This window comes from Rhododendron vialii, chromosome 1a, assembly GCF_030253575.1.
Source record: "Rhododendron vialii isolate Sample 1 chromosome 1a, ASM3025357v1".
NCBI lineage: Eukaryota > Viridiplantae > Streptophyta > Magnoliopsida > Ericales > Ericaceae > Rhododendron > Rhododendron vialii.
Genome location: NC_080557.1, coordinates 1,310,506 through 1,336,969, shown reverse-complemented (window position 1 = coordinate 1,336,969; position 26,464 = coordinate 1,310,506). Strand labels below are relative to the sequence as shown.

Here is a 26,464-nt window from a genome sequence, read left to right as displayed (position 1 = left end):
CTTCCATTTATGGAAAGTTTCTACTTAAGGCTAATTTTTGGGATATTTTGAGGATCTTTTGGTCCATTGTAAGATTGATTTTATAGGCCATATAAATAGCTTTATAAGCTATAGTTGGCCATGTCCCAGTTCTCAGTAAGTTGCTTTAAATCTTTAAGAGTTTTGGAACTCCATTGTCATCTTCAAGCTTTCTTAGTTATTTCCTTAAAGAACATGAGTAAGCTTTCTTAGTTTGTTAATTTTTCGTGTATTAAAGTTGTTCATGTGGTTTGGATCTTTTATAAAGTCAAGTTATTTTAGTTTTTATCAGTGAATCATGTTTTATATGCTTAACTTTTTTTTTAGTCTTTTTGCTATGTGTGAGTAGTTTATAGGTTTGGTCATGCGGTGAGATTCACTCTATGATTTAATGGTTCAAATGGTTCTCTTAATCTTTAGCTTAATTTCAAGGTTTTTGAATGAATTAAACCCATGATGTCTAGTATTGATCATGGGGTTCGTAGCTTCTTTGATCGTGAAGTTTATCGCTCTATGCTACGTGCTTGATAGTCCTGCGCGTGCGAACGATTCTTTTTCATCTCTCACTTGCGTTAAATTGAGTTCAATTTGAATTCGAGCTTTGAGCTAAGTTATAAGTAGTCCGCTTTTAATTCTTTTAGTGGAATTCGGACGGTTTCGGTCCACAATTGAGTTAAATGAAGGAACCATTTGACGGCTAAGTTGTGGGTAAATCAATCCCTTAGACTCAACCATCTTTAATCTAGTTTAATTCCAAGTTTAAATACGTACCATCGTGCAAAGCAAATACCAACGTTGGCCGCTTGAATGCCACAACTCTTTATGCAACACCTAATCCGAATTCGCTTAAGAAGATTTCTCTGTGGGAACAATCCCGGTTTTACCGGATATTCTGCTTTCATTGACCTAGCCCTACGGTTGGGGTGTAAACCTTTCTAAGAGGTTAGGTTCGGCAAAGTAGGTATTCTAGGAGTATCATGTGGCATTGAAATGTCAAACTTCCTGCAATTAAAAGATCAAAACCACATATTATGAGTCACTCCTTACCTTCTAATTAACAGAGTTGGTCCTGAGCTAAAGGTTGTGTTGAGGCCTCTTTAGACCTCCAAATTTTTTTGAATTTCACGAGCCCCTCAAACTTTTTATCTCTCATAATAATCCAATAAAATGGTTTCATTTTTAATTTTCACTTTAAACTCTTGAAAAATCAGGGCCGACTCTGCCTCCCAACAATGTGACAAATGTGAATTATATTTCCAAACTGCATAATAATTTCTCTCTATGTTAATGGTTAGGTGTGTCAGGCCATGTGGGCCAATGGTAATTAATAAATTTCTTTTCTATTTACTTCTTGAAAGTATACTTCTCACGTAACATTCTTGATAAGTTAATGGAGTTTTAGATGAAGTGTGGAATCCCACTTTTGAATTGTCTGGAAGGTCCGAGTCCCAGTTTTTTTTGATCGGCGGAAAAATTCATTATTAAACTCGACAAATGGTACATCGAGAAAGAAAAAAATGAGATAACCCAAGTAATTCCAGATACTTTGTTTAATTGAAGACCAGTCACCATGAACAAAACCTTTAAAATCAAGTGGGATAACCTGACTCCTGCACGTCACATGTTCTGTAAAAAAAATAATTGATAGGTACTGTTAATTAAAATACTACCATTGTGGAAAATGATTTCATTGAATACATGCAAGGGAGTTGCTTAAACGATTCAATAAATGGAATGTATTATACAGGGTTTGGACAAATTTGATCAAAACGGTTGTATATGAGACAAATTCGTGCAAATATTTATCCTAGCAAGTTTCATGAGAAGCCATATAGAGTTGTAGAGGAGAACAAAATAGAGTTGTAGAGTAATATTGTACATAAAACGGATCCTTGAATTTATTCGATTTAATAATTACACAAACATCACATATAGCTAGTACAACATATCGGTCGTGGAAATATACAAATATTAATATTATACAATATATCCTTCTCATTTCGGATGTTGGAGGCTGCAACCCCTTCCGTAACTTTCTTAATACTAAACACTGCAAATAAAATGAAAACATTTTGTTAGTCATACAGTACATGTGCAAACTATGTACTTATCAGAAGAAGAAGAAGGAGGAGGAGGAGGGCAAACTATGTAATAAAAAAACACTCCATTTGTGTAAACACAAAATTTATGTTGTCACATGTTATGTATTCTGTATATTCATTTTTATGGAGCCATAAGCAGTCTTGTGGACACTTTGGAAAACAATGAATGATTTTATTTTCAACAATGTCTCAAAAGATGTGGAAGAGCTGAGTGACTTGGTCAAGACTAGAATGGGTTTTGGATAAAAGGAAAGTTTGACATCAAGGATTATTCCATTGAGAATTTCAAGAGGAGCTTGGATGGAATCAGGAGGATCAAAATTTAGTATATGGATCTGATATTGTGATTGTATTTTTTGGGGTACGTCCAATACTTTATTGGATGTCTTTCTTTTTGTTTCTTCCTCCGGGATTGTGGTATGAACATGATAGTATTAATTAGGACATGGGTGCCAACCTCGTTAAAATGTATGTTTCTAGTAGTGATGCATTCTTACTCTTTCCCTTGATCGATACACCCTTTCAAGTTTTGAATAAAATTTCTCTTTTGTTGACCAAAAAAAAATGTTTTTACTACCTTCTCCTTTCTATTACAAACTTGTTTTCAACTAACATTCTGTGTGACACATTTTAGGAGTTGATAGCACCTGCAACAATTTTGCTTACCCACTTTAAAAATAGGTGAACATTACTCACCATGTTCCTTGTTCTATTTTGAAAATTAGAATAGTTCATCTCTTACAACATGGTATTTTAACTGACCCTCCAAAAAATCAACGCAACAAATAAATCGGTAACTGCTTGTTTAAATGACACAATTTTAAGTTCAAATTCCTACAAAATTCTAAGTTGAAAATTGGGTGATTTCATCAAATACTTGCTGATATCCGATTGAAATGGTTTTCACAGAGAGAGAGAGAGAGATAAACTCTCACATTCCAAAGATGAACCCTTGTAATCATCGAAATAAGACTGGGAACATGGTAGGTAATGTTCACCCACTTTTCAAGGTGGGTGAACAAACAAAAGTTATTTATTTGTTCACTCACTATTCAAGGAAAGTTATTTTGCGTTTCTGCAAGGTATGGATTGATATTAGATAGGTTATACATACACAGATACTGAAATGCATATATATGATCATCACATGCACCAAATATAGTTGCGAGCGTTTACCTCTTATATTTAATTGTGATAACACTGTTAGGATTGTTGTCACTTGTACTAATTATGGAGAAAGCTTGTTGAGAAAGTTGGAAGGTGGTGCTTTCAAGTAGAGGGCTGAGAGGCTTGCATATAGTTGGAAAAATAAAAAGGCAATGTTCCACAACCATAACAACAACGCATTCACTCGTGCAAGGGTTTGGTGCACCCGCGATTGCAGAACCAGTGCAACATATAGAGTAGTTTCTGCCGCATGTTTCGGGCCCTTGCCATACAGGGTAGCCTGCTATGGTGACTTTGGTATCAGTGAGGTCGCTAATCCTGTACTGAGGGCATGACATATCTGACAAAAAAGAAGGTTTTACAAGTTAGTATTTAGGTTTTGGGATGTGGCATGTATGCGTGGATGTATTATCGTGAAGTGAAGTAGGAATCTTGTTATGAAAGTTGAAACCCTTTTTCCCTGTCTCGATCCCATGCATCCATGAGCCAGAACTACTACTAGGTACTAGCTAGCAACTTGTGTCCCCATAAGGACAACTATATCTGTAAGGATTCTAAGCAGAGTTTTAAATTAATGCCGTTACGTATTGGCCAATTTGAAACAATATGGTTGGATGTATGACCATATATGTTACCGATACCGGTACGTTTCCCGATGCCACGATTTAAAACCTTGTTTAAAGAGCATTTCCTGTTAGTAAAGCTCATTAGTTTAGTCTGGTAATTAGTTGTTTGTTAAGACAGATAGATAGGTTAATATGTTAGTGGAGTACTGGAGTACAACTGTCCTCATTTTCAGTTGTATATGTACATCTGTTCCTCTGTAAGAGCCAAGATCGATCAATACAAAAAAATTATCTTCTTCCTCTCTCTCTCTACAGAAATATTTTTGATGACGATTGAATTTAATCAGAACGGGTCCATTCCACCTCATATTTTAAAAAATTTATAATTTACACTCTGCGATCATAAACCAACAAAGAGGCTGCATGATGGTAGACCTAAAAAGAGGCTATACATGACAAACCTCAACAAACGGCTGCACATGAGAGGGGATATTAAGGAATTGAAAGAGAATAAATTCTATCCACCGCAGGTGTAAAACCCCATTTTTCCACCATCGTCCATTATGAGCCCCACCAAGCGTCTATTATTGTAATCTGAACTGTTCATATTATAAGACCCGCAGTATAGTATTTAGGCCGGTTACGATCCTACCATTTGGATTTGAGTCGTGACAATTAGATGCATAGTAGGTTGTAATATCTTTTATCAATGAATTCTTACTCTTCCAAAAAAAAAGGGCAAATTTTCGTAGTCGCCCCTGTAGTTTTACGGTTGTCTCACTTTCGTCCCTCTAGTTTCAAAGTGCTCTAATTTCGTCCCTGTAGTTTGTTTTACGTTTCAAATTGGTAAAATCGTTAACACCGTTAACGAAACTAACGGAAAAAAAATAAGTGTTCAAATTTTCAATCCGTTTGAACCGGTGTGAAGATCTTATTTTTTTGATCACTTTATCCTAAATGGTCGTAATGAATTTTTGGCTTTAAGGCCTTTCAACGAGCACCCGAAGATTCCTTATTTAGTTTCAGGGCTCTCTTAGGGTGCTTATTGAAAGACCTTAGAGCCAAAAATCCATTATGACCATTTAAGATAAAATGATCAGAAAAATAAGATATTTTCACCGGTTCAAACGGATTGAAAATTGAAACACTTATTTTTTTTTTCTATTAGTTTTGTTAACGGTGTTAACGATTTTACCAATTTAGAACGTAAAACAAACTACAGGGACGAAATTAGAGCATTTTGAAACTAGAGGGACGAAAGTGAGACAACTGTAAAACTACATGGATGACTACGAAAATTTTCCAAAAAAAAAATGGAAAGAAAAAGAGCTCTTTCTCTCTTTTATTTTAAAATGGACGATTTGACGAGAGAACAATTTGAAGAGCATATTGTCTCTTTTATATTTTAAAATGGAAAAACAATTTGGAACAAAAAAAACGTCAAAATGATCATCCATTATTTAGGGATAGAAGGAGTATATTGTACAAGACGACTTAGTTATGCAAGTTAAGATATCTATGAATGATTGATATTTAGTAAAGTAGAAACATTGAAAGGAACACTCGACGGAACAAAGAACTAGCTAGCAGACCAAATTACTAAACAGAGTAAAATAGGTGCCACTCAATTTTATAACTTCATGGGGATCGTATTTCAAGTAATCTTTACGTGTAATATTCTGGATTGGTTACCCTTACATAAACACGAAATTAAACTCAAATGTGGATGAGTTACCTTTTTTTTCTTTCTTTTCCCCACCAACTCATTGTTTTTCTCTAAATAAATTGCGCCTAAATAATAGAACATCGTTGATTCCAACTATTCATCGATTTCCCATTTTTGGAGCTCAACTTTACTATTCCAAATCTATACAATTACATGCATAATTAGACATTATAAAATCTAGCACTTACCAAAAAAAGGGGCTGGCCTGAATGAAGCAGTCCCAGTTTCGTACATATCTTGTGCATATGTCATTGGAACAAGGTAGATTGATATGACCACCATTATTGAAATTAGCATTTTGCCACCCATTTCAACTTTTTTCTCTTTTCTTCCTGCCAAACACCTGTAGAAAGGACTACAAAATGTTTTTCAATGCACAAAGTTTAGAGGAGGGATGCTCCTTTTATAGCTAAAGAACTAACTTAAAAAAATTCATGTGGAAGGCAATATAATTTTGTTATTCAAAGACCGATTGCAATGCATGCATGTAAGCACTTGGGACAAAGAGTACTTGTTAAATGTGATGTGTAAGTGCCTCTCTCTCTCTCTCTCTCTCTCTCTCTCTCTCTCTCTCTCTCTCTCTCTCTCAATTAGCCAAATGTTGGGGTTGACAAGAATCTATCTCTATAACTAAAAAAATAACTTTTCATGAGGAGGACATTTTTTTGTTCAATGTAAATTTTCAATCCATGTAATAGTTGTTTTGTTCACTGAGAGCGGTGACAGAGCCAAACTTTTGAGCCGAGGGATAGGGATGGCAATGAGTCAATTCGGTTTGGTTATAGGTAAAATTGAAACCAATTAAAATCAAACTATAACCTAAATCGGTATTTTTTATTTATTTAAACCATAACCAAAACTGTGTTTATCGGATTGGGTTGGCTTTCCACTGAAAATGGGTGGTCAACATTTTTAATGATCCAACTTTAATGAACCAGATGACAGTGGCAAACACAAATAACTTTTAATCATTCATGGTGGTCATTTAACTTCAATACTTAAGAGATCAAATCATTTTATGTTAAATGTATTGTAGGAAAATTTTACCATTATATGATATTTTGTATGAGTTACCAACTAACACGGGGCTTACAACTTTAATTTTTCTATTGGGACACTTTATTGCTAAATAGATCCTGCAAAAATATAGAGTCCTGTTTTTCTTGCAAAATATTTTGTCAACTGAACACATACACAAAAATAACTATTTTCTATTCGGTCTTGCTATTGTCAGCACACTGGGCTGACGATAAGTACACTAGAAAATAAGAAAAATACATAATCCTGTATACTTTTTACACCCTTTAATATACATTCATACACTTATAATTGTCAGTCCATTGGGCTGATTTTAGAATTTTCCTTTTCTATTTTTAACTTCTTGCGAAGATATACTATTTCTCACGTAAGATTCTGATAACTGAATCGAGCCTTAGATGAAGTGTGGTATCCCACTTTGGGTTCTCTGTAGGGTCAAGTGTTAGTTCTATATTCATTAAGTGTGGCTCACATGACTTGTCATCTTATTATTGTATTTATGTATTATATTTATTAAAACTTGGATATTAGATTTAAGTTAATTACCCATATAATGGTACCTTTATGAATAGTTGCCTAATACTTTCTTGATGGAAGGAAGTCTAAGGGGTGTGACTATTGGAAAGGGTGTGACTCGTGGTGAAGAGTCACATATTAGGTTGTGACTATTGGAAAAGAGTCTCTGTCTATCTATATAAAGGTCTGTGATTACCATCAAGTTATGAGATTAACGTGATATAGAATAAACCGAAAATCCTACCCATTTCTCTCCAAACAAATCAGTGAGAGTTGTGAGTGTTAGACAATTTGATTCAAGATCAAAACGGTGTCCGGATTTCTCAAGACTTAAACACCATGGCAGAAGGTAAGTATTTTTCCGCTGCATATTTATTTTGATTCTCCCGCATAGGTTTATCATCAAGGTCTCCAAAGTTTTTCTTGGTCTTATAGGCTCTGATAATAATATGGTATTGTGTATGTAAGTAATATATGCGTCGCGAGAACTCCCACAAGATTTATTTTTCTCAAGTTTTTCCTTATTAGCGAATGGAGACCATGCAATTAATATAATTCCTTATGTTCCTTAAGATAAAATTAAGTTATCTAAGTAATTGAAGCAAGTAGTTTGAGGTCAACTCGTGTTCATGCTCATTATAAATTTGTTAACAAATTAGGGAATTTTTTTGTTCGAGTTAAAAGTTGAGCATAAACTTTTCTATCAAGCTTGGAAAACCCATGCATTATTTGGTTTGCCTCATTTAACATCTTACGATTACCCTTTAAATTATATTCTTTGAATTCATTTTTTAATAACTTAGGGTGGTCGGGTCAACTTACGGACCTCGATGCCGAGCAAAAAAAACTTACGGACCTCGATTAATTCTTGAAAACTAATTCCACCGTTCCCTATCTTAATTAAAATACTGCCGTTGTGGAAAATGTTTTCATTGAATATATGCAAGGTCAAACATGTAATCTAAAATGTTTCTTTTTGCTTGTCTTGGAGTTGCTTACACGACTCAATAAATGGAATCTATTATCAAATACTGCCATTGTGGAAAATGTTTTCATTGAATATATGCAAGGTCAAACATATCCTTCCCCTCTATAATAAGAATCACTTTGGGGGTGCTTTCGCTTGGCAATTTATGCTCTATTTGGACCATTTTAGCCTCCTATTGTTGGCTTCTTGTTCTTGATTTGTTGGGTGAAATGGGTATTTAGCTTTTTCCTGTTAGTGGGTTACGTGGCGAAGGGGTGGACATTTGTACGTGGGTGGAGCTGTATACGTGGCGAAGGGGTGGACATTTGTACGTGGGTGGAGCTGTATATATCATATCATAGGAGAAGAGAGAGAGAGAGGCTTTGGTACTTCTCGGATCTTCGCCGTTTGATCTGTTCTACTCGGTTGCTTCGGCCGCGCTGTACCTCTTGCCGTTGATAAGAGGTAATGCTCGTGATGCTGAGTTTTTTTCTCTGTTCTTTGGTTTTTCTGATTTCTGATTTTTTAGTTTCTGATTTTATAATTTCTGTGTTTGATTTAGCTTTTCCACCAACGCTGGTCTTCTCTTGGCCATCAGCCATAGCCTCCTCCTCACCACTGACGTTGATGGTCAATTTGAGGTTGCTAAGGCCATATTCAAGTATCAGAGTCTTATCGATGAATACCAGAAATCGCAGAAGGTATACATATTTTCTGTGGGTGTTAATCCTTTCTGGTTGTAAATCTAGGGACACTACTACAATAATAGATATGCGTCACACTAAGAAAATTCACAAAGATCACGGTTTTCAGTGAAAGCGTGATAAAAAGTAGTGCTTAAATTTTTTATCTCAGTTTAAGTCCAAAACTGAGATAAAAAGTGAGTTTTAGAGCGAAATAAAAGATCTCGCTCTTGTGGCGAGATAAAAGAAATACAACCTCACCATTGAGGCGTGATAAAAGATTTTAGGGCAGAAAAAAATGAGATAAAAGATCTCGCTCTTGTGGCGAGATAAAAGAGAAAAGATCTCACTCTTGTGGCGTGATAAAAAAGAGAAAAGACCTCACCCATGTAGCGTGATAAAAGATTTTAGGGCGGAAAAGAATGAGATAAATGATCACACTCTTGCGGCGAGATAAAAGAGAAATGACCTCACCTTTGTAGCGTGATAAAAAAATTTAGCTCGAAAAAAAGTGCGATAAATGATCACACTCTTACGGTGAGATAAAAAGCCTACCTATTTAGGCTCGCAATCTGAATTTTCACGTAGGCGGACTGATACGCATTTAGGCAGACTTTGAAAAGTTATGTGAGAAAAACGATGTCGTTTAAGAACTTTGAAAAGTTCGTTTTTTCTTTTTTACAAAAGGTAAGAAGATAAGCCCTAATTGCACTCATCCCAAAAAATCTTTACGTTTCATTTTTATCTTCACGTCCAAAAAGATATAGAGAGAGAAGGCAAATTCCACAACTGGGTTCCACCAGTGCCCAATTGTTTCTTCGATGACGGGCGAACTGTTCCACTAGTGCCCGATTTTTACGTGGGCGAGCCGTGATCTTTATGATTTATTGTAGTAGTGAAATTTAGTTATTTCGGATGTCTTCCAAGTATACGTTTGACACATTAGGTAAAAAAACAATTATATTATTATGGCTTAGCCTTATTTGAAAAGGATTAAAATCCAATTGAAAAGCCACCATTGAAATATTGAAATTCAATATAAACACAAAATCTATGTGAAATGGTTAGTTTATAAAAAAAAAAAATTCTAAAGTTTGTCTATAATGTTACAATCTGCAGGTTGTGATAATTTTCATAAAAATACAAAGCTTACACTATAACAAAAAAACAATATTGTCTACTAAATTTATTAGCTAAAACTAAAATTTTCGCCCCAAGAAAATCTTTTGGTGACCAATAACTAATTTTGATTAGCAAAAGATTTGTTGTCATATTTTTAAATTTTTTTAAATAATGTTTATATATGTATTTTTATATATTTTAATATCATGTTAATTGCATTTCAAAAAATTCAGCAAATTTTAAGGGGGAAAAAAAGTTTTCTCACTTTAGGAAGTAAGTATAAATATTTTTGTTTTCCTAATGTAACAGAAATTCTTGGCTAGCTTAGTGGTAAGGGCTTAGGAAATCAACTAAGGGTGCGTGGGTTCGAAACTTGGCAATGACAAGAAAAGATGGTCTAGTAGATACAAAGAACAGATCACACGCAATGGTTTTCCATCTCAGTTTATGGTGGTGTGATCATTTTGAACTTTCAATCACGGTTATAGACCGTGATCTAAAGTGATATATAATCACACTCAGAAAGAGAAATGATCTCGCCTAAAAGAAACAATCGTGAGGCTTATAACCGTGACAAAAGAGAAACGATCACGCCTTTTGGCCGTGATTGTTTCTCTCTTTCAATCACAGTTTATAACTGTGATAAAAGAGAGTGACTTACAATCACACCCAGATCCATCACGGTAGCAAGAGTGTGATAGAAAACTTACAATCACGGCCAATAGCTGTGATCTTTATGGTTTATTGTAGTAGTGGGATTTCTTTGAATTTTGTTTCTATCGACTTGATTTTTCCCGATTTGCATGTCTTTGTTAGTGCTAATTTCTCTGGGTTGGATGTATATGTCTGTAATTTCCGTTTGGAATTTGTCTTTGAATAAAGTTTGTATTTTTTCTGCTTGTTTTCCGGTGTGACTTGCATGTTGTTGGGTTCGACCAGTGTGCTACAGAAGTGCTTGTTTAGGGTTTCTTACCTGTCGATTGGGGCTTCGTAGCCTATTTAGTGTTCATCGATGGAGGCTTTAGAGCAGCATAGATGTAGGGATGAATTATATGCGATTGTTGGTTTGAGAATCATCTTTAGATTGTTGCATTAATATAAACTAGAAATCCTCAACCTCGATCTGCTGGAGAGGGCTTGATTGTGCATATTTTTTAGGCATTTTGATGTTTCTGACATTTGGAAGAAAAAAGGAGTTGGTGGTTGTATGCATTTGTTTGGATCTTATATATAAATGCGAGTAGATTCTTTCCCTTGTGCTATTCTGAATCCTTGGGTTATTTTGATCTTCTGCAGATGGTTTTGTGAAATATAGAAAGGCGATAGTGTGTCTTCTCTAGATTAAATGTATATCCTATCAAAGAATACAAGAAATTCATTAACTGAATAGGGCTTTTTTTGGTTTATGTGATTTTTGAAGATTTAGCATAGACCCTTATGATGTTTACTGGGCATTTCTGATTGGAGAAAAGCCTTGCGGGCCTGAAATGGAATGAGTCAACGTATTAGACTTAAATGGGAAGAATTTCGCAGATCAGGTACTTTTGAATTTCATTGTCGGGTTAGTTTTAGTCTACATTAAGAAAAATAAACAAGAATAGAATTGTGATTCTCATTCTGCAACTGATTGTGGCTGAAATAACACAGGAAAAAGCTCTTAATGCAGTTTCATCGCAAAATGTCATACCTGTAAAGAACTCCCATGCTCTGATTAGAAGTTTTTGCAAAGCTATATAATGAGATTACTAAATACATTCCTGGGTAAGTGTCCTAGAAGCAAAAGTCCAAGTGCCAAGTTTACAACACAGTTACTTGATACATGGAGAAGTTGACTGTGATGTTCAATTGCATTTTTTTAATGGTTGATAATTGCAAGAACCTGGGAAGAAGAAGAGTCTAGCTTTGCACATTTGCCTATATCTCCCTAAACTTGTAAATACAGTAGGAGGTGAGACATGTTCAGAGACAGTATGCCTCAAGTATTTATATCCATAGTCTCAACTTCTATGACAAGTCAAATATTTCTTCCGATGCTTATGACTAGAGCCCCAATTTGCTCTTTACGTATGCCACAAGATGACTAGAACCACAATTTGCTCTATACACACGTATCTATCCATAAATTAGAGAGAAAAATGGGCTCGTCGAGTGCTATGCAATGAGAGCTATAGCGAGAACAGCAAACTCCATCCTATCTCAGCAAACTCTCTCTCTCTCTCTCACACACACACACACAACAAACTCCAGAAAGGCACCGTCGAGTGCTATGCAGTGGTGATGGTGCGCTGAGGTCCGAGGACATGAGAAGTGGTGGTGTGGCGGCGGCGGGGGGAGCGGCGCAGGGGTAAGATTGGAAGAAACTCACTTTCTCATGGAATCTCACCAATATTGGTGAGAAACGAAATAGGGGTTTGAAGGGATTCTGCTCTCTCACCCTCCCCCACTGTTTCTCACCTTCTTGTCTAGCAAAACATTCGAGAGAAAGCTCTCCCCCTCAAAATCGTTTCTTTTCTCTCAAAATCACCTCATCCAAATGAGCTGTTAAGGAAATGTATCTAGGTGAACTATACTGTTTTGGCACAAGCATATTATATGTTCACTTAGCACATTATGTATTTTTAGTTAATTTGACTGAGCTAAAGCTACGTTTCCTATGCAAACTGCTACTTAAATGCTACCAATTTTGGTAACTGCAGTTCCGCATTTTCTGTATTAGTTCTCTTGTGCTTTACTAATTCTAATGATTCATAAAGAAAACAGCTAAATCTACCATGCATAGACTGTCACTGTATTAATCAGCAACACCTAACCTTCCTTTCATTCTCTTCCTGTGCAGATACAGTATCTGGATGTGCAAGCAATAGCAAGGGTTACTGATTTTGTCGCAAAACTTTAACTGTATTACCTAGCTTGCTCAATCTGCAAGAAGGTAACAAATGCATACGAAAACAGAGACTTTTGATGCAACTACTGTGCCCAAAAAGTGCCAGCACTGACAAAGTAAAAAACCTTCTCTACACGGCTCCACCTTCATGCAATTTCTCATTCACAACAACTAACACAACTGAATAAAATCACCCTAATTTGCAGGATCAAATTCAACATCCAGATCACAGATCCAACTGGAACAATTGATGCAACAGTCTTTTCAGAAGTTGCATCAGAATTCTACAATATCACTGCAACAGCAGATGCAATTGATGTAAGAAAAACATACTTTATTCATGATTTCCACCTTTTGCTCTGTCTAAACCCTTTGGCAGTTGTATAAAAAAAAAAAAACTATAGCCAAAGTCGCATAAGGAGCTAAATAACTTCGGCCCTTTTGTTAAACACACAAACTTATCTAGACCATAACTTTTGCAGGTAGCTACTTATGATCAAACACTTGATCAAACTTATCCATATATCTTTTAATATGATCAAATACGCTCATAATTTCAGGAACAACCAAAATTGATCTCTACAACGGGCATGAATGACGTGCCTTGCACGTTGCCAAGCACCTAGTCTAATCTAAAATGTTTCTTTTTGCTTGTCTTGGAGTTGCTTACACGATTCAGTAAATGGAATGTATTATCTATACAAGGTTTGGATGCTTAGTTGCTATTAATTATTCAAAGCACTTTGACAATGAAAGCACGTGGGGCACGACACGAGTTGTTAAATGGCAGGTGATTTGGGATTTACTGGGATTTGTATGGCTAACTATACGCTCCATCTCAATCAATTAACCAAATGCTGAAGTTCACAAGAATATATAACAAGAAAATGTGAAAACAAAAGTTTTGATGAAAGAAATGTGAGAAGAAATGTAAAATTTTGACAAATTTGATCAAAAGGGTTGCATATGAGAGACTGAAAGAAGTGACAAACACCAAATGTATAATTTCAAAATTCCATGTGTACATTTTAACGCATATTGAGAGGCAGATAGAGGCACGGCGAACATGAGTCTGCAACCTTCTCAAGTTTCGACGTACTACTATGTAAATTAAGGTGAATCTTTAGAAAAATAGTACGTACTTTAGGAATGGCAACGGGGAGGGGCGGGGTGGGTTTTTGCGTACCCCGACCCGAAAATTATTACACGGCCCCGACTAGGAATTTTTTTGGGTACCCCCGTTCCCTCCCTGCCCCGCTCCGTAAGAAATTTAAAAAATTTGGTAATCTAAAAGCAAAATAAAAGAAAATAGTTATAAAAAAAGTGGTGGTTTAGTATAATGGCGAAAATATAAAATTAAAAATAAAAGGTTTTTTAAGTATAATGATAATAATATTAGGGTAAAAATATTAAAATTTAAGTATAATGATAATTAAATTAGGATAAAAGTATAATTTTATATATCAGAGCGGTTCCAGGGATATCTAAAAAAAATCTAAAACAACACCCCAAATCTCAATCTCATAGTTTCCGATCAAATTTTTATGATCCGAACCGTTCAATGTGTGCAAAATGTGATTTTAATGGTTTCTGCTAGAAATTAGCAAAAAATATGACTAGAAAATGCTTGTTTTGAACAGTTTTAATTGAACTGTCCATCAAATCTGAGCTAAAAACTGCTCAGATCAAGCTCTTTCCCATCATTTTTTTCTTATTTCTCATGATCGGGTACCCTTAAATTCACGTTCTGATAATATTGAGCAGCTCGGATCATCAAAATTCGATCGGAAACTATAAAATGTTTCTCTAGATGTTCCCGAAACGGCCCCGTTTATCTAACTATATATATACACACACACACACATGTCGGGGCGGGGCGGGTTTAGGGCGGGGTACTTCCACCCCAAACATGGTCGGATTTCGGAATTTTAACCCCGACCCTATACCTTAAAATGAGTTAGAAAACCTGCCCCGTTCGGGGCGGGATGGGTCCGATTCTCATCCCAAACGTACTTTGACTCTTACACTTTCTAAAGAAGAATATCATTGTTTCCCTAGTCAGAAAAAAAAAAAATATCGTAGTTATTCAAACCATCAATAATTGGTTGGAAATTTTCTTAGTTTGAATTTTGCGTTCTACGCTAAATTTTTGCTTTAACGGCATTATATTACCACCGCCGGTAATAGTCTCAAAAACTGCCGGTAAAAATAAATTACCGCCGGTAAAAGTTCCGTCGGGAATACAAAAACGGCAGTATATTACCGCCGGTATAGGTTTCAGAGTATTAATGGCGGTTTTACTACGGTCGTTAAAAGTTTCGGGAAAAATACTGACATTGTCGAGATTCGAACCCGCGACTCATTGATTAATACCCGAGCACTTACCCACTAAGCTGCATAAAATTGTGTTTTATTAGGAAAAATAATAATATTTATATTATATAAAGCATTATTATCGGCGGTTTTTTGTTACCGCTGTTAATAGTTAGTTTTATCGGCAGTTTTACTCATGCCGTTAATAAACACGTTTATAGTTACCTTTTGTGGCGGTTTGTTATTACCGTCGGTAATAGCATCCTTTACCGACAGACAACGGTTTTATTACCGCTGGTAAAAAAACCACCGGCAAAAGCAATTTTTGGCATAGTTTGCTACGATACCTCTCTTTTTCTTTTTCTTTTTTCACAATTTTTTCATAGACATTTGGTTTACACGTTTGCTGGGATTGCATTAAAGAGTGATATTGCAAAATGAATAACAGCCATTGCATCCACTTCGATTTCCAGCCTTTGAATATTTTGGTCCTTTGCGAAAGGCAGCCCATCCCTTAATGCCCAGATTTCTGCCTTGATACCGGACTTACCTCTAAGGATAACCTCATATACGTTAGGTTTTTTAACACACTTTTGAATGGTCCGGATGGACTGCTCGAACATCACGTAAGCATGCCCACGTAATACCCAAACGGCACCCAAAAATTTCTTGACGAGAAGAGACGAAGAGTTAGCAATCTTGTTTCTATATTACTTTTCCCCTTATTTATTTCTCCTACCGTTTCCTATATCTCTCTAGATTCCTCTCCTCCTTCTCTCTATCTTTTCACCTCCGCTAGGGTTCCCTGCTGGGGGCACCTCCTCCTCCCCCAGGCATCTCCTTTTATTTTTGGTAAACTGAAAATGCATTAAGAAACTAAATTAAGAGCTTACAATTCTAGGGTATACAACCCCGATCAAATCCGCATAAAGCAAATTATCCTAATACAACTAATAATAGTCGGGTAGATATAGAAATCTCCCACCGAAATCGGAGCATCCCTTGCCAACGCATCTGCACATTTCTTACCAACGCATCTGTACACCAGTTTGCCTCACGATAAATATGCTTTGCTTAATAGATATATCTTTTCAAATTCATGCATCAGGGACCTACAATCAAATAAAATACAACCAAGAGGGTGATTTGCCGTGTGTGTATCATTAATCAGTTGTAAAACACCCAAAGCATCCACTTCAATCTCCAGCCTTTGAATTGCCAAAGTGATCCCGCAAGATACTGCCAGTAGAGGCAGTCCCTGCTACGGGATTCCACGCTCCATCTATATTTAATTTTGAAAAGCCCATCATCATCATCATCTCCTCCTCCTCCTCCTTCAAACTAATACTGGACCCAAGTTGAAATTGAATGGAATCGTAGATTTGTAGGTAGTTGTGCACCTGCGTACAGCCCTTCAACAGCCACCGACGATGGCCATATTGACATTGCACCGACGTCTACGCAGGGCCCACTACAGGTCCCAAACGAAAATTTTTAGATTTTCAATAATTTAAAAAAAAAAAACCGAGTGGACCTGTAATATGAAAAGATTAAATCGAACACCTACATATCGAATTGAGCTAATTTTTCACGGGGTCACTCGGTTTTTTTTTCAAAAATTATTGAACAGCTCGAATTTTCTATATGGGACTCATATTGAGCCACGCGTGGCCGTTGGTGGGCATAGCATTTTATATATAGATTTACAGGTGTATGTAAGCAAATCGTTGAATTTGATTCATTTTTGCCAATTGCGGGAGATGTAGGTATACCTCACCGTCATCCCCAATTGAGTGTTTTCTCACGTTTCTGAGTTCGAGAATTGTCAGAGTCCGACAAATTTAAAATTCCTTGTATCATTTCCCTTTGAGCTTAGAGCATATCCGCAATGTAATAATCAAAAGTGAATAATCAAAATTTGTTACATCAAGTTTTGATTATTCATTTAGAGGGTTGCTAAAATTAGCAATGCAAAGTCCCACATTGTTACTTTTGATTATTCAAATACCCAGATTTGATTATTGATTAGGAGGTTGCTAACTTTAATTATTATAATGTGAGCATTTTTTAAGCACACATTGCTAACTTTAGTAATCTTTTGATTTTGATTATTACATTGTGAATGCTCTTACAACACTGCTATCTCAAAACGAATTCAATACAAGGAATTTTAAATTTTCCATTTTAAAATAGCACATGCACATAACCCTGTTCGGTTTGGATTTTGAATGACGTTTTTAAGAATAATGAGCGGAGAGAGATAGCTAGAAAAAATTAGGTTGTTGTGCGCAATGATTTTGGTGACCCCACCTTACAAATTTTATGAAGACCATTTGAAGCTTTGAAAGAGTTGTTTTTATTCAACCAACACAAGCATCGCAACATCACCCATGTAACCATACAATTATTGCAAGATATGCTTCTTATTTAGGATATTAATTAGAGGCCACTCCCCCTTCCAAAGCTCTCTCAATCGAGTAGACCCTTAGACCCTGCAAATGCAAGAAAAGGAAAATGCAAGTCATAATAAATGATAACCCACAACCATGTACTATTTACCATATTAAATAATCCTTTTTTTTTTAACAGCAAATTTTTTTTATTAATCTTTGAATAAGTATTACAAAGACTCCATTTGTGAAAAGGAAAAAACTGATGTACTATATAACCACAACAGTATTTCTTCAACTATATATTGTCAACCTAGGAGTTTTTATTTTTAAATATTTTTGTCCATTTGGCATTTTCATGTAATGTGCTCAATTTTGATTTAAAGTTCTGATGTGCATCGTTTGTGCATAAGAAAAGAAGATTTTATATATATCCACATATACATAAAGAGTTAGGTTCCGGTGAGAGATCCCTCATTTTATTAAAATGCGGGACTCCCCTTCCCGATTGAATTTCGATAATCCGAGCCGCTCAAAGTGATCAGAACGTGATTTTAAGGGTCCCTGTGAGAAATTAGCAAAAAAATTGACCGGGAAGGGCTTCATCCGAGCAGTTTTCATTGAACGGTTCAAAAAAAACTGCTCGGATGACGCCCTTCCCGGTCATTTGTTTTGCTGATTTCTCGCGGGAACCCTTAAAATTACGTTCTGCACACATTGAACGGTTCGGATTTTCAAAATTTGATCGGAAAATAAAAGACCCTCATTTTGTTAAAATGAGGGATCCCTCACTTGAAAATTCCTCTATACATAAAAGTATAGTTTATGTATTTACGTCGGTGATCGTATGATGTGCAAATTATAACGTAATGATGTCAGAGGTTTTTACTGGTTATATTCAATGTTGATTTTTCCGGCATTGGGGTCCGCGATCACGGTGAAAGCTTCTTGGGAAAGATCAATGGTTGAAGCGCAGCCAGGTGGGCAGTAGTCCACAACCTTAACCACAACGCTTTGACCCGTGCAAGGCTGTGGCACACCTTGGTTCGTAGGACCCGTGCAACGAACGCTGTACATTCTCCCGCATGCTGCCCTATTGTCCCATATCACGTCGCTTGCTGCGGCGATCATGACACCATCGTTTTGAAAGCCATTGCATGAAGAAGCTGAATTTCAAAGAAACAAAAGAAGAAGAGAAGGCGTTTACATTGTCTTGCTAAATTTTGATGATATATAATATGAAAAAGGGCAGAAACCTGAACACCCCTTAAGATCAAAGAAACTGGTACAATAGATAAATGTATGTGTATGTATGGATTATTAGGAGAAAATTTTCAGTGTCGGGTGGGCACAGGCCACATGGTGCCGAGCATGCATCTCGACCGTCCAAAAGTGTTTTGGACAGTCCAGATCTGTTTTGACTTGAGGGGGTGTTTTGATAATTTTACACTGAAAAAATTATCCAAACAGATCTGGACTGTCCAAAACACATTTGGACAACTGAGATGGTGCTCAGAACCACATGGCCCGTGCCCACCCAACACTAAAAAACTTCTCGGATTATTAGACTTGAATTTAGCTAGCTAGCACTCACGAACGTAAGGGGGTGTGTAAAACGTAGCAGTCCCTGTAGCCGCATACGAAACAGGGGCAAGGCACAACGATGCGATGCCAACAAGTATAAGCACTCGGATTTCGACACCCATTCCTTTGTTGTTGTTGTTTTTTGAACTATCTCCCTTCCTTCCGAAGACCTAAAACAAATATTACAGACTTAGTTCTCTGCCCCAAGTTAACAGAATGGCTGTCCCTTTTATAGCTATAAAATGTGCTTTTATGGTCATCGGTAGCCATAGCCCACCAAATGATCACTTTAGACTACGAAAAGTCGTTGCAAGTCTTCCACGGGCAACTTAATTCCAAGACAGATCACAGAGGTTACCGAATCCGGTCGCCGATGTCTATTTCGCATGGTTTTCTCCTCACGATTCAGGAGTGGACTCATGCTTTGTTTTGGTATTTTTAACATATCAATATGTGTACATATATATACAGTTGTCTTCTAATAATGACCTTAAATGCGGGCCTCATTGTTCGGAGCCCCACACTAATAATCGGAGTTATTCAACTTGTTTAAAACATATCTATTGTTTTATGAAAAACTGTTGGATCAAGCATAATTTATGTATATGAAAACAGAATTGGACACCTCTCCCTTCTCTATCTAAAAACTAGATCTAGGATTTCGGGGGGGGGGGGGGGGGGCGGGGGGGGGGGGGTGTGTGTGGGGTGTGTGTCTCCCTCCCTTCCTCCCTCCCCTCTTTCTATCCTCCTTCCACCCCCAACCTTGTCTGGTTCTCTGGCCTGGTGGTTCAAGTGCTAGGTCGCCGACAGGTGGGTTACCAACCATGGGTCAAAGAGAGCGGTCATAACACATACTCAAGTCTGAATCTTCGAGATGCATGTATAGGCTCAAAGAGAGCTGGCACAACACATACTCAAATTGAACTCGTTTTTCGTAACTCGATAAAATTGTGACAAAGACAAAACACATCAAGAAGTATTGTTGTTAATTTCTTTGTGCATGCCTAACTAATATCTTTGCAAGGGTTTGTAACTGGAACGGATGTAGCTTTCTATTGACTACTTTTCATATGGAATTTTAGTACTAAATGCCATATCGTACGTCAAGACTTTCTTGTCCTTGACCATTGCGTTTGAAGTTCTAGTAAGGAAAGCATTGCTTTGTGCTTAATATTGAAAAAAAAACGAATACCATTCAACGGAGGCATGCACCTTCCGGTCTGTTGCCTTTGGTAATTAAGAGACTACTTTTCAACTCATCAACCTTTAAGAGATTCCTTCCGCAACCGGCGGAAACTATGGGTTTTCCACCACCATAATTTTGGATCCCACGGTACATTAATTGTCATTCTGAACCGTTCATCTTATAAGACTCGCAGAGTAGTATTATCTTTCTAAAAAATTAGTTTCACCAGACATTGCTAAGTGTATCAAAATTTAAATTTTGGTTTATAAAACGGATGGTCATGGACAGTTTAACTTGTCAGGATCAGACCGTCCATTTTATAAAATAGCATTCAACAACGATTTGTGTGGACAGAATACAGATGTCTTTTGATCAAGTCTGTTTTGTTGGATGATTTTTCTTTCTTCGGGTCTATCGCTTTGCCCCCAAGTATCAACAACATGATGCTAGTGTTGCTTCCTTTGCTTTCTTGTTTCTCTCGATGTACCCTTGTCGAGTTATCAATAAAAAAATTTTGCCGATCAAAAAAGAAGAAAAAAAAAAACTGTTATCGTTGGTAAGAACTCCGGGGAGGGAGGGGGGCTGCTATCCCCAAGGGGACAGCAGCGTGCTGCTGCACTCCATTTTGGGGTCCACCCCGGTCTCACTTCGATGATCTGAATCGTTCACTTTGTAGAGCTCGTCGAGTAGAACAACTATGCAAAAAATCAGCTTAATTGGATATCATTAAGTACCTGATCGGAACCTTTTTATCTTAAAAAGAATGCATCCGAAACACTGGATCAAATCCACTCTAACCCATGGACTGAGAGTTATATGGGCTCCGATCAAGTACTTAATGATATTCAATTAAGCTGATTTTTACAAAATTGTTCTACTCGACGAGCTCTACAAAGTGAACGATTCAGATCATCGGAGCGAGACCGGGATGGGTCCCAAAATTGGGACAGCAGCCCCCCGCGTCCGGAACTCCGGTGCTTTATTTAGTTAGTCTCTCTTCAAGAAAGTCTTACGTGAACTGTTATTGTTGATACTGATGAGGTTGTTTTTTGCTCCGCAAAAGTAATTTTACTGATGAGATTGATCCGTGAAAGTCTCTACGTAGCTTGACATCATATTTCTATTTAGTTCCGTCACGTTATCATGCAAACTAATAAGCCTAAGGGCAGGGCTTAGCTTCGCTAAGCACATAAAAAAAAATAAAAAAATTATCAGCATTTATATGAATTCAGAATCGCCCACCACATATGTCCATAAAAGAACATCTATGCAAAAAAAAAAAAAAGTTAACATGATATCGATAGCCAAGTGAATCTTAAATTATTGTTCATTTTACTATAAACTCGATGACTTTAAGTTTAAGATCATGTTTCGCATTCATCATATCTTTCGCTCTGAACCCACACCAAAGATCAAAGTCATGTCAATTGTGCAAAAATCTCTGGTCAAACAAAATTATTTCTTATTTAAATGGGTGGGATCTCCTATTCAAAAAAAAAAAAAACATAAGCGGTTCTGGAGACACCCAAAAAAACATCTCATAGTTTCCGATCAAATTTTGATGATCTGAGCCGTTCAATGTGATCAGAACGTGATTTTAAGTTTACCCGCGAAAAATCAGCAAAAAAAATGACCGGGAAGGGCTTGATCCGAATAGTTTTGAACAATTTTTTATTGAACAATTCAAATAAAAACTGCTCAAATCAAGCCTTTTCCGATCATTTTTTAAAATCACATTCTGCACACATTGAACGGTTCGGATCATAAAAATTTGATCGGGAACTATGTATATATCGGGATGGTTCAAGGGACACCCAAAAAAACACCCCAAATCTCAAACTCATAGTTCCCGATCAAATTTTTATGATCCGAACCGTATATATATATATATATATATATATATATATATATATATATATATATATATATATATATACACGAAGGAGGAATTAAAAAAAAAAAGGGAAACAAAATTTATGAATTTAGCATATGTAACAAATAAATTAATCTGGTGCCAATATAATCAGATGAAGTATATATTGACTTGACTTGTCATGAAGGCCCAACTTATTGGATGTATTTTAGGGCGGCCGTTAGAATAGGATGGAGCTTCTTGATCGATAGTTTTGTCTGAAATTGTACATTGTGCAGTTTGGTCTATTATTTTCCATCTCTTTCTTCTAAGTTCAACTCAACAATCGGTTATGTTCATATTGGAGATCGCTTTTAATTTTTATTTTGAAATCAGATTGTCTTCGCTGATCGTCGCCCATATCATCTTTTTCTCCTCTCGTAAGATTCGAAAAGATGTCTTGTCATCACAATCATCCCAACATGTCTAGTAAAATCTTTAAATGTCAACTCAACTCAACTCAAAATGATCAACTAGATTGTAATTTATTACGTTGTAGCGGTAAATTTTTAATTTAGGGTTGTGATCTAAAATCAACTAGATTTCTAATCGTATGGTTATTAATGGCTAAATAATCATATGTTATTGAATAATGCAAAATCACACTTACCCAATACACCCCTAAAAATCTAGTGTGATAACACCATATCGGGAAAACCTATCATTAAGTGTGATCTAATTTCACACATAGCCAACTTTAAGAAATCCTAGCCAAAAACACCCCTAACATATTAATTGAAATTCAATCCATATGATTTTAGATCACACTAGCCAAAACACCCCTAAAAAAGCCAAGTGGCTTATTTAATTAGATCACACTTCTCATATGATTTCTACTCAAAATAATTAACTAGATTGTAATGATGAGTAGTTTAATTAATAAGTACTTTATAAGAATCCAAAAGATCAACTTTTTATGATTATCTTTGCTATCTATTATTACGAGTCTTTATTGTCACCAAAAGTTAATAACGACCGATCGATCTTATAATGTTGTAGTGTAGCATGTATACCCATGAAAATATCTTCTTTACGGAGGTTTCCGTAAAAATGGATTTACGGAGGTGAATCTCATCCGTCCAAAGTGTTTTGGATTGCTTTGGACGGTCCGAATTTTAATGAAATTTTTCCGGGCAAAAGTTGAACTTTTCCCAAAAAAGCTTTATTAAAATTCGGACCATCAAGAACACTTTTAGACGGTCACGATTGATTGTTGCTGTAAAGAGGTTGTTCACGGCCCCGCCGTGAATAAGTTTCTCTCATATACCCATACCTATTCATTCTGCACTGATCAGTATGAATTTCTTCATTTATGACAAACTCGACGAGCTAAACACAATAGTAGTAAGTTTTGACAATTGAACATTATTGGTCTTTTTCCTCAGGGTGTCAATTTTAAAGGTGCGTTTGGAGGATATCTCACAGGGTTAATTGTCCACACTGTGAAGGATCCTTGTGGGTTGTCTATTGGGTTCAGATTTGATTTTAGGGAAAAAATTTCAATGCCGGGTGGGTACCACGTGGTGTCCGCTCGACGCATTCTAACCGTCCATTACGTTTTTAGGTGGCTCAAATTTGAAAAGAGAAAAATGAGAGAGAAAGTGTTGAGATGAGAGAAGAGAAGAGAAAAAGGGTTTCAATCTGATCGAGTCATCCAAAAGTGTATTCGAGAACCCAAATATACCGAGCAGGTACCACGGGAATATACCCACCCAGCACCGAAAAATTCCTCTGATTTTAGATGCTATACCTTTGCAAATTCTGTGGAGAACCATAGCGTTTGTAGGCTCATATATAAAAGGTAGAACCTCTGAAAGGAGCTCTTTAATTTTGGCATGGTTAACTTCTCAACGAACTCTAAGAAAAAATAATTTAGACCGTCCAAGCGGGCCGAAAGGTTTTCATAAATGAATTCAACAATCCAGTTTATCCTGGAGATTAAATTCTTTCTACCGGTGGTTGAAAACCCCACTTTTTCACCACCACTTTTTTCGGTTCTATCGTGTGTTTATTATTGATTTGAACCGTTCATCTTTTAAACCCCACATAGTAGTATATCCATGCAAAAAATAAACTTGATCGGACATCGATAGAAGTATCAAAAATTGAATTTTGCTTTGTAAAATGGAGAGTTTATCTTTATTATTATTGACATAAATCAGATCGTCCATTATATAAACCAAAATTCAAATTTTGATATATCTATCGACTTCCAATCAAACTGATTTTTTGCATAGTAATATTATATTGGGAGTCTTAAAATATGAACGGTTTAAATCACAACAATAGACACTTAGTGAGCCCGTAACGCTTCCCTTATAATTTTACCAGAGATCGATAGAGTTGAATATTTTTTTTTATTAGAGATAGAAGCGAGAAATTTGGTAAACACTTTCAAAGGATTTCTTTTATTTCCACACTAACAAAAGCATGTCATACAACTAGTACGCTCGATCGCTCAACATCGCTCATGCTAGCATACGACATTATCGTAACATGCTTGTTATTCAGGATATAGAGGCCGCTGCCAATTCATATATATGTACATGCCGAAACTTTCTTAACCTAGTACACCTTCAGACCCTGCAAATACAACAAAAAAATGAATCGTCAATCAAATGAAATAACACAAAACGCCCACTATATATATGTTGGTGATCATCTCACATGCAACAAATAAAGCTATATATATATATGTGATTTGAGGAATTTACTGGTTATATTCAATCACGATTTTGCCGGCATTGAGGTCTGCAATTATGGCGAAAGACTCTTGAGAAAGATCGATAGTTGCTTGGCAACCCGGTGGTGGACAGTAATCCACGATCTTTATCGTCACGCTCTGGCCCGTACAAGGCTGCAACACACCCTGGTTCGTGGCACCGATGCAAGTAATACTGTACATGCTCCCGCAGGCAGCACCACCGTTCCACAGAGTGTCGCTTGCCGCGCCGATCATGTCACCCTCGTCTTGGTACCCATAGCAAGCAGAAGCTGAGAGAAAAAGAAAGGGAGCAACCCTTAGTTTCCTGCCTCAACGTACTCTCAATTAAACACATCATTGGCATCATTGAGCTAAAATTGCTACTCCCGCGGTCTCAAATTTGATGTAAATTTTTGATATCCGTGTGTCAATTTCAATTCTTTGTATCTTTTAATATGGATCTCAAAAATATACAATATGGATCTTATTTAATAGTTCTCGACTAATTTTATTATATAAAATTTCAAACTCATGAAAAACATTATAGTAGATTAAAAGATATAAGCAATGAAAAATGACACGAGTTCAAAAAAATTGCCATTCTTTTTGGAACGGAGGGAGTACTATTTTTACAAGAAATCCCAGTACGTAAGACACGTAAAGATATCGATAATTAATTGATCAACGAGCCCAAAAAAATTATGGGAAAGTTGATTGCCGGTAAAGTAGAAATAATTGTGGGTAACTACTAATACAAGCAAAACGTAACCCTAAACAGGCTTAAGAGTTCGCTCATTCTTAAGATTACAGGTTCGATTTTTCGTGCTAGCAACTCTTGAGGCCATCTCACCCGCACGTGTAAACATGTGAAACGGTTGTATGAGCCTATGAAGAGCTGTAAGGGATTTGTTTGAGTTGAATGCAAACTGACCCGAAACACCTTGCATTACCAAAATAAAGAATTAAAAGAAAAAAAACTTTTGGAACTAAAGTGTTGGGGGTTTGCATGGGGGTCCTGCTTCCTCTGCCCTTTTATTCCACATGCGCCAATTTTTGTTGATATGTGTATTGTTAGCTCGATCTGGTGCTTGTTTTTAATCTTTCCATTAATGTACGATATCGATCCCTCTATGAAATTTTCTTTTGCGATGAAAACAAACTCTATTTTAGAATTAAAACATTGATCTCTTTATTATAAATCAAGTTATATAATATTTCAAATAAATCCCGATATTCGAAACTCGATCCCTATCGTCCAATGAAAACCTTAATATTCGATGTCCGAACCGTGTTATATAAAGAGTCTTTCCCCTATTGAGTCTGACTCATAATGATCATACATCGTAGTAAAATAAATGAATAAATTTAAATTGTAAATCTAGCACTTACGAACATAAGGGGGTGTGTAATATTTGCCATACCCCTGATCTGCATATGCCACCGGACTAAGGCATTTTGTGATGCACACAATAAATAAAAATAGCGTTCCGGCACCCATTTCTCCCTTCTTCTTTTTTACCCCTTATCGCACTTTATTCCGTTTCTTTCAAACACCTCTAGAAAGAAAAACAAACTTTTTCCACTGC

The 26,464-nt window shown here is 36.4% G+C and overlaps 4 protein-coding genes across 5 annotated transcripts; 1 reads left to right on the top strand and 3 right to left on the bottom strand.

The window, feature by feature from the left end:
- Nucleotides 1–1,894: 1,894 nt before the first annotated feature.
- On the bottom strand, nt 1,895–5,957 carry LOC131335644 (EG45-like domain containing protein). The gene is made up of 3 exons (XM_058371103.1): nt 5,768–5,957; nt 3,297–3,627; nt 1,895–2,068 (listed from the first exon to the last, which is right to left on the bottom strand). Exons 1-3 carry the CDS (start codon nt 5,886–5,888, stop codon nt 2,062–2,064), a joined length of 459 nt encoding a protein of 152 aa, XP_058227086.1. The 5' UTR covers nt 5,889–5,957; the 3' UTR covers nt 1,895–2,061.
- LOC131335655 (EG45-like domain containing protein) lies at nt 1,895–19,298 on the bottom strand. Of its 2 annotated transcripts, XR_009202573.1 has the most exons (4): nt 19,087–19,296; nt 18,382–18,658; nt 17,468–17,594; nt 1,895–1,953 (listed from the first exon to the last, which is right to left on the bottom strand). XR_009202573.1 is itself a non-coding variant. In XM_058371120.1 (3 exons), the coding sequence occupies exons 1-3, from the start codon at nt 19,196–19,198 to the stop codon at nt 17,588–17,590; spliced, it is 396 nt and encodes a 131-aa protein (XP_058227103.1). In that variant the 5' UTR covers nt 19,199–19,298; the 3' UTR covers nt 17,441–17,587. The 2 variants fall into 2 exon arrangements, 1 of the variants encoding a protein (XP_058227103.1); XM_058371120.1 differs by lacking the exon at nt 1,895–1,953 and having other exon boundaries at nt 17,441–17,594; nt 19,087–19,298.
- On the top strand, nt 7,473–11,615 carry LOC131317271 (uncharacterized). Its single transcript, XM_058346833.1, has 5 exons — nt 7,473–7,482; nt 7,569–7,585; nt 8,463–8,565; nt 8,663–8,801; nt 11,326–11,615. Exons 1-5 carry the CDS (start codon nt 7,473–7,475, stop codon nt 11,399–11,401), a joined length of 345 nt encoding a protein of 114 aa, XP_058202816.1. The 3' UTR covers nt 11,402–11,615.
- A 5,268-nt stretch (nt 19,299–24,566) lies between the features above and the next one.
- Nucleotides 24,567–26,464, bottom strand: LOC131334077 (EG45-like domain containing protein). The gene is made up of 3 exons (XM_058368949.1): nt 26,268–26,464; nt 24,889–25,168; nt 24,567–24,757 (listed from the first exon to the last, which is right to left on the bottom strand). The coding sequence occupies exons 1-3, from the start codon at nt 26,374–26,376 to the stop codon at nt 24,751–24,753; spliced, it is 396 nt and encodes a 131-aa protein (XP_058224932.1). The 5' UTR covers nt 26,377–26,464; the 3' UTR covers nt 24,567–24,750.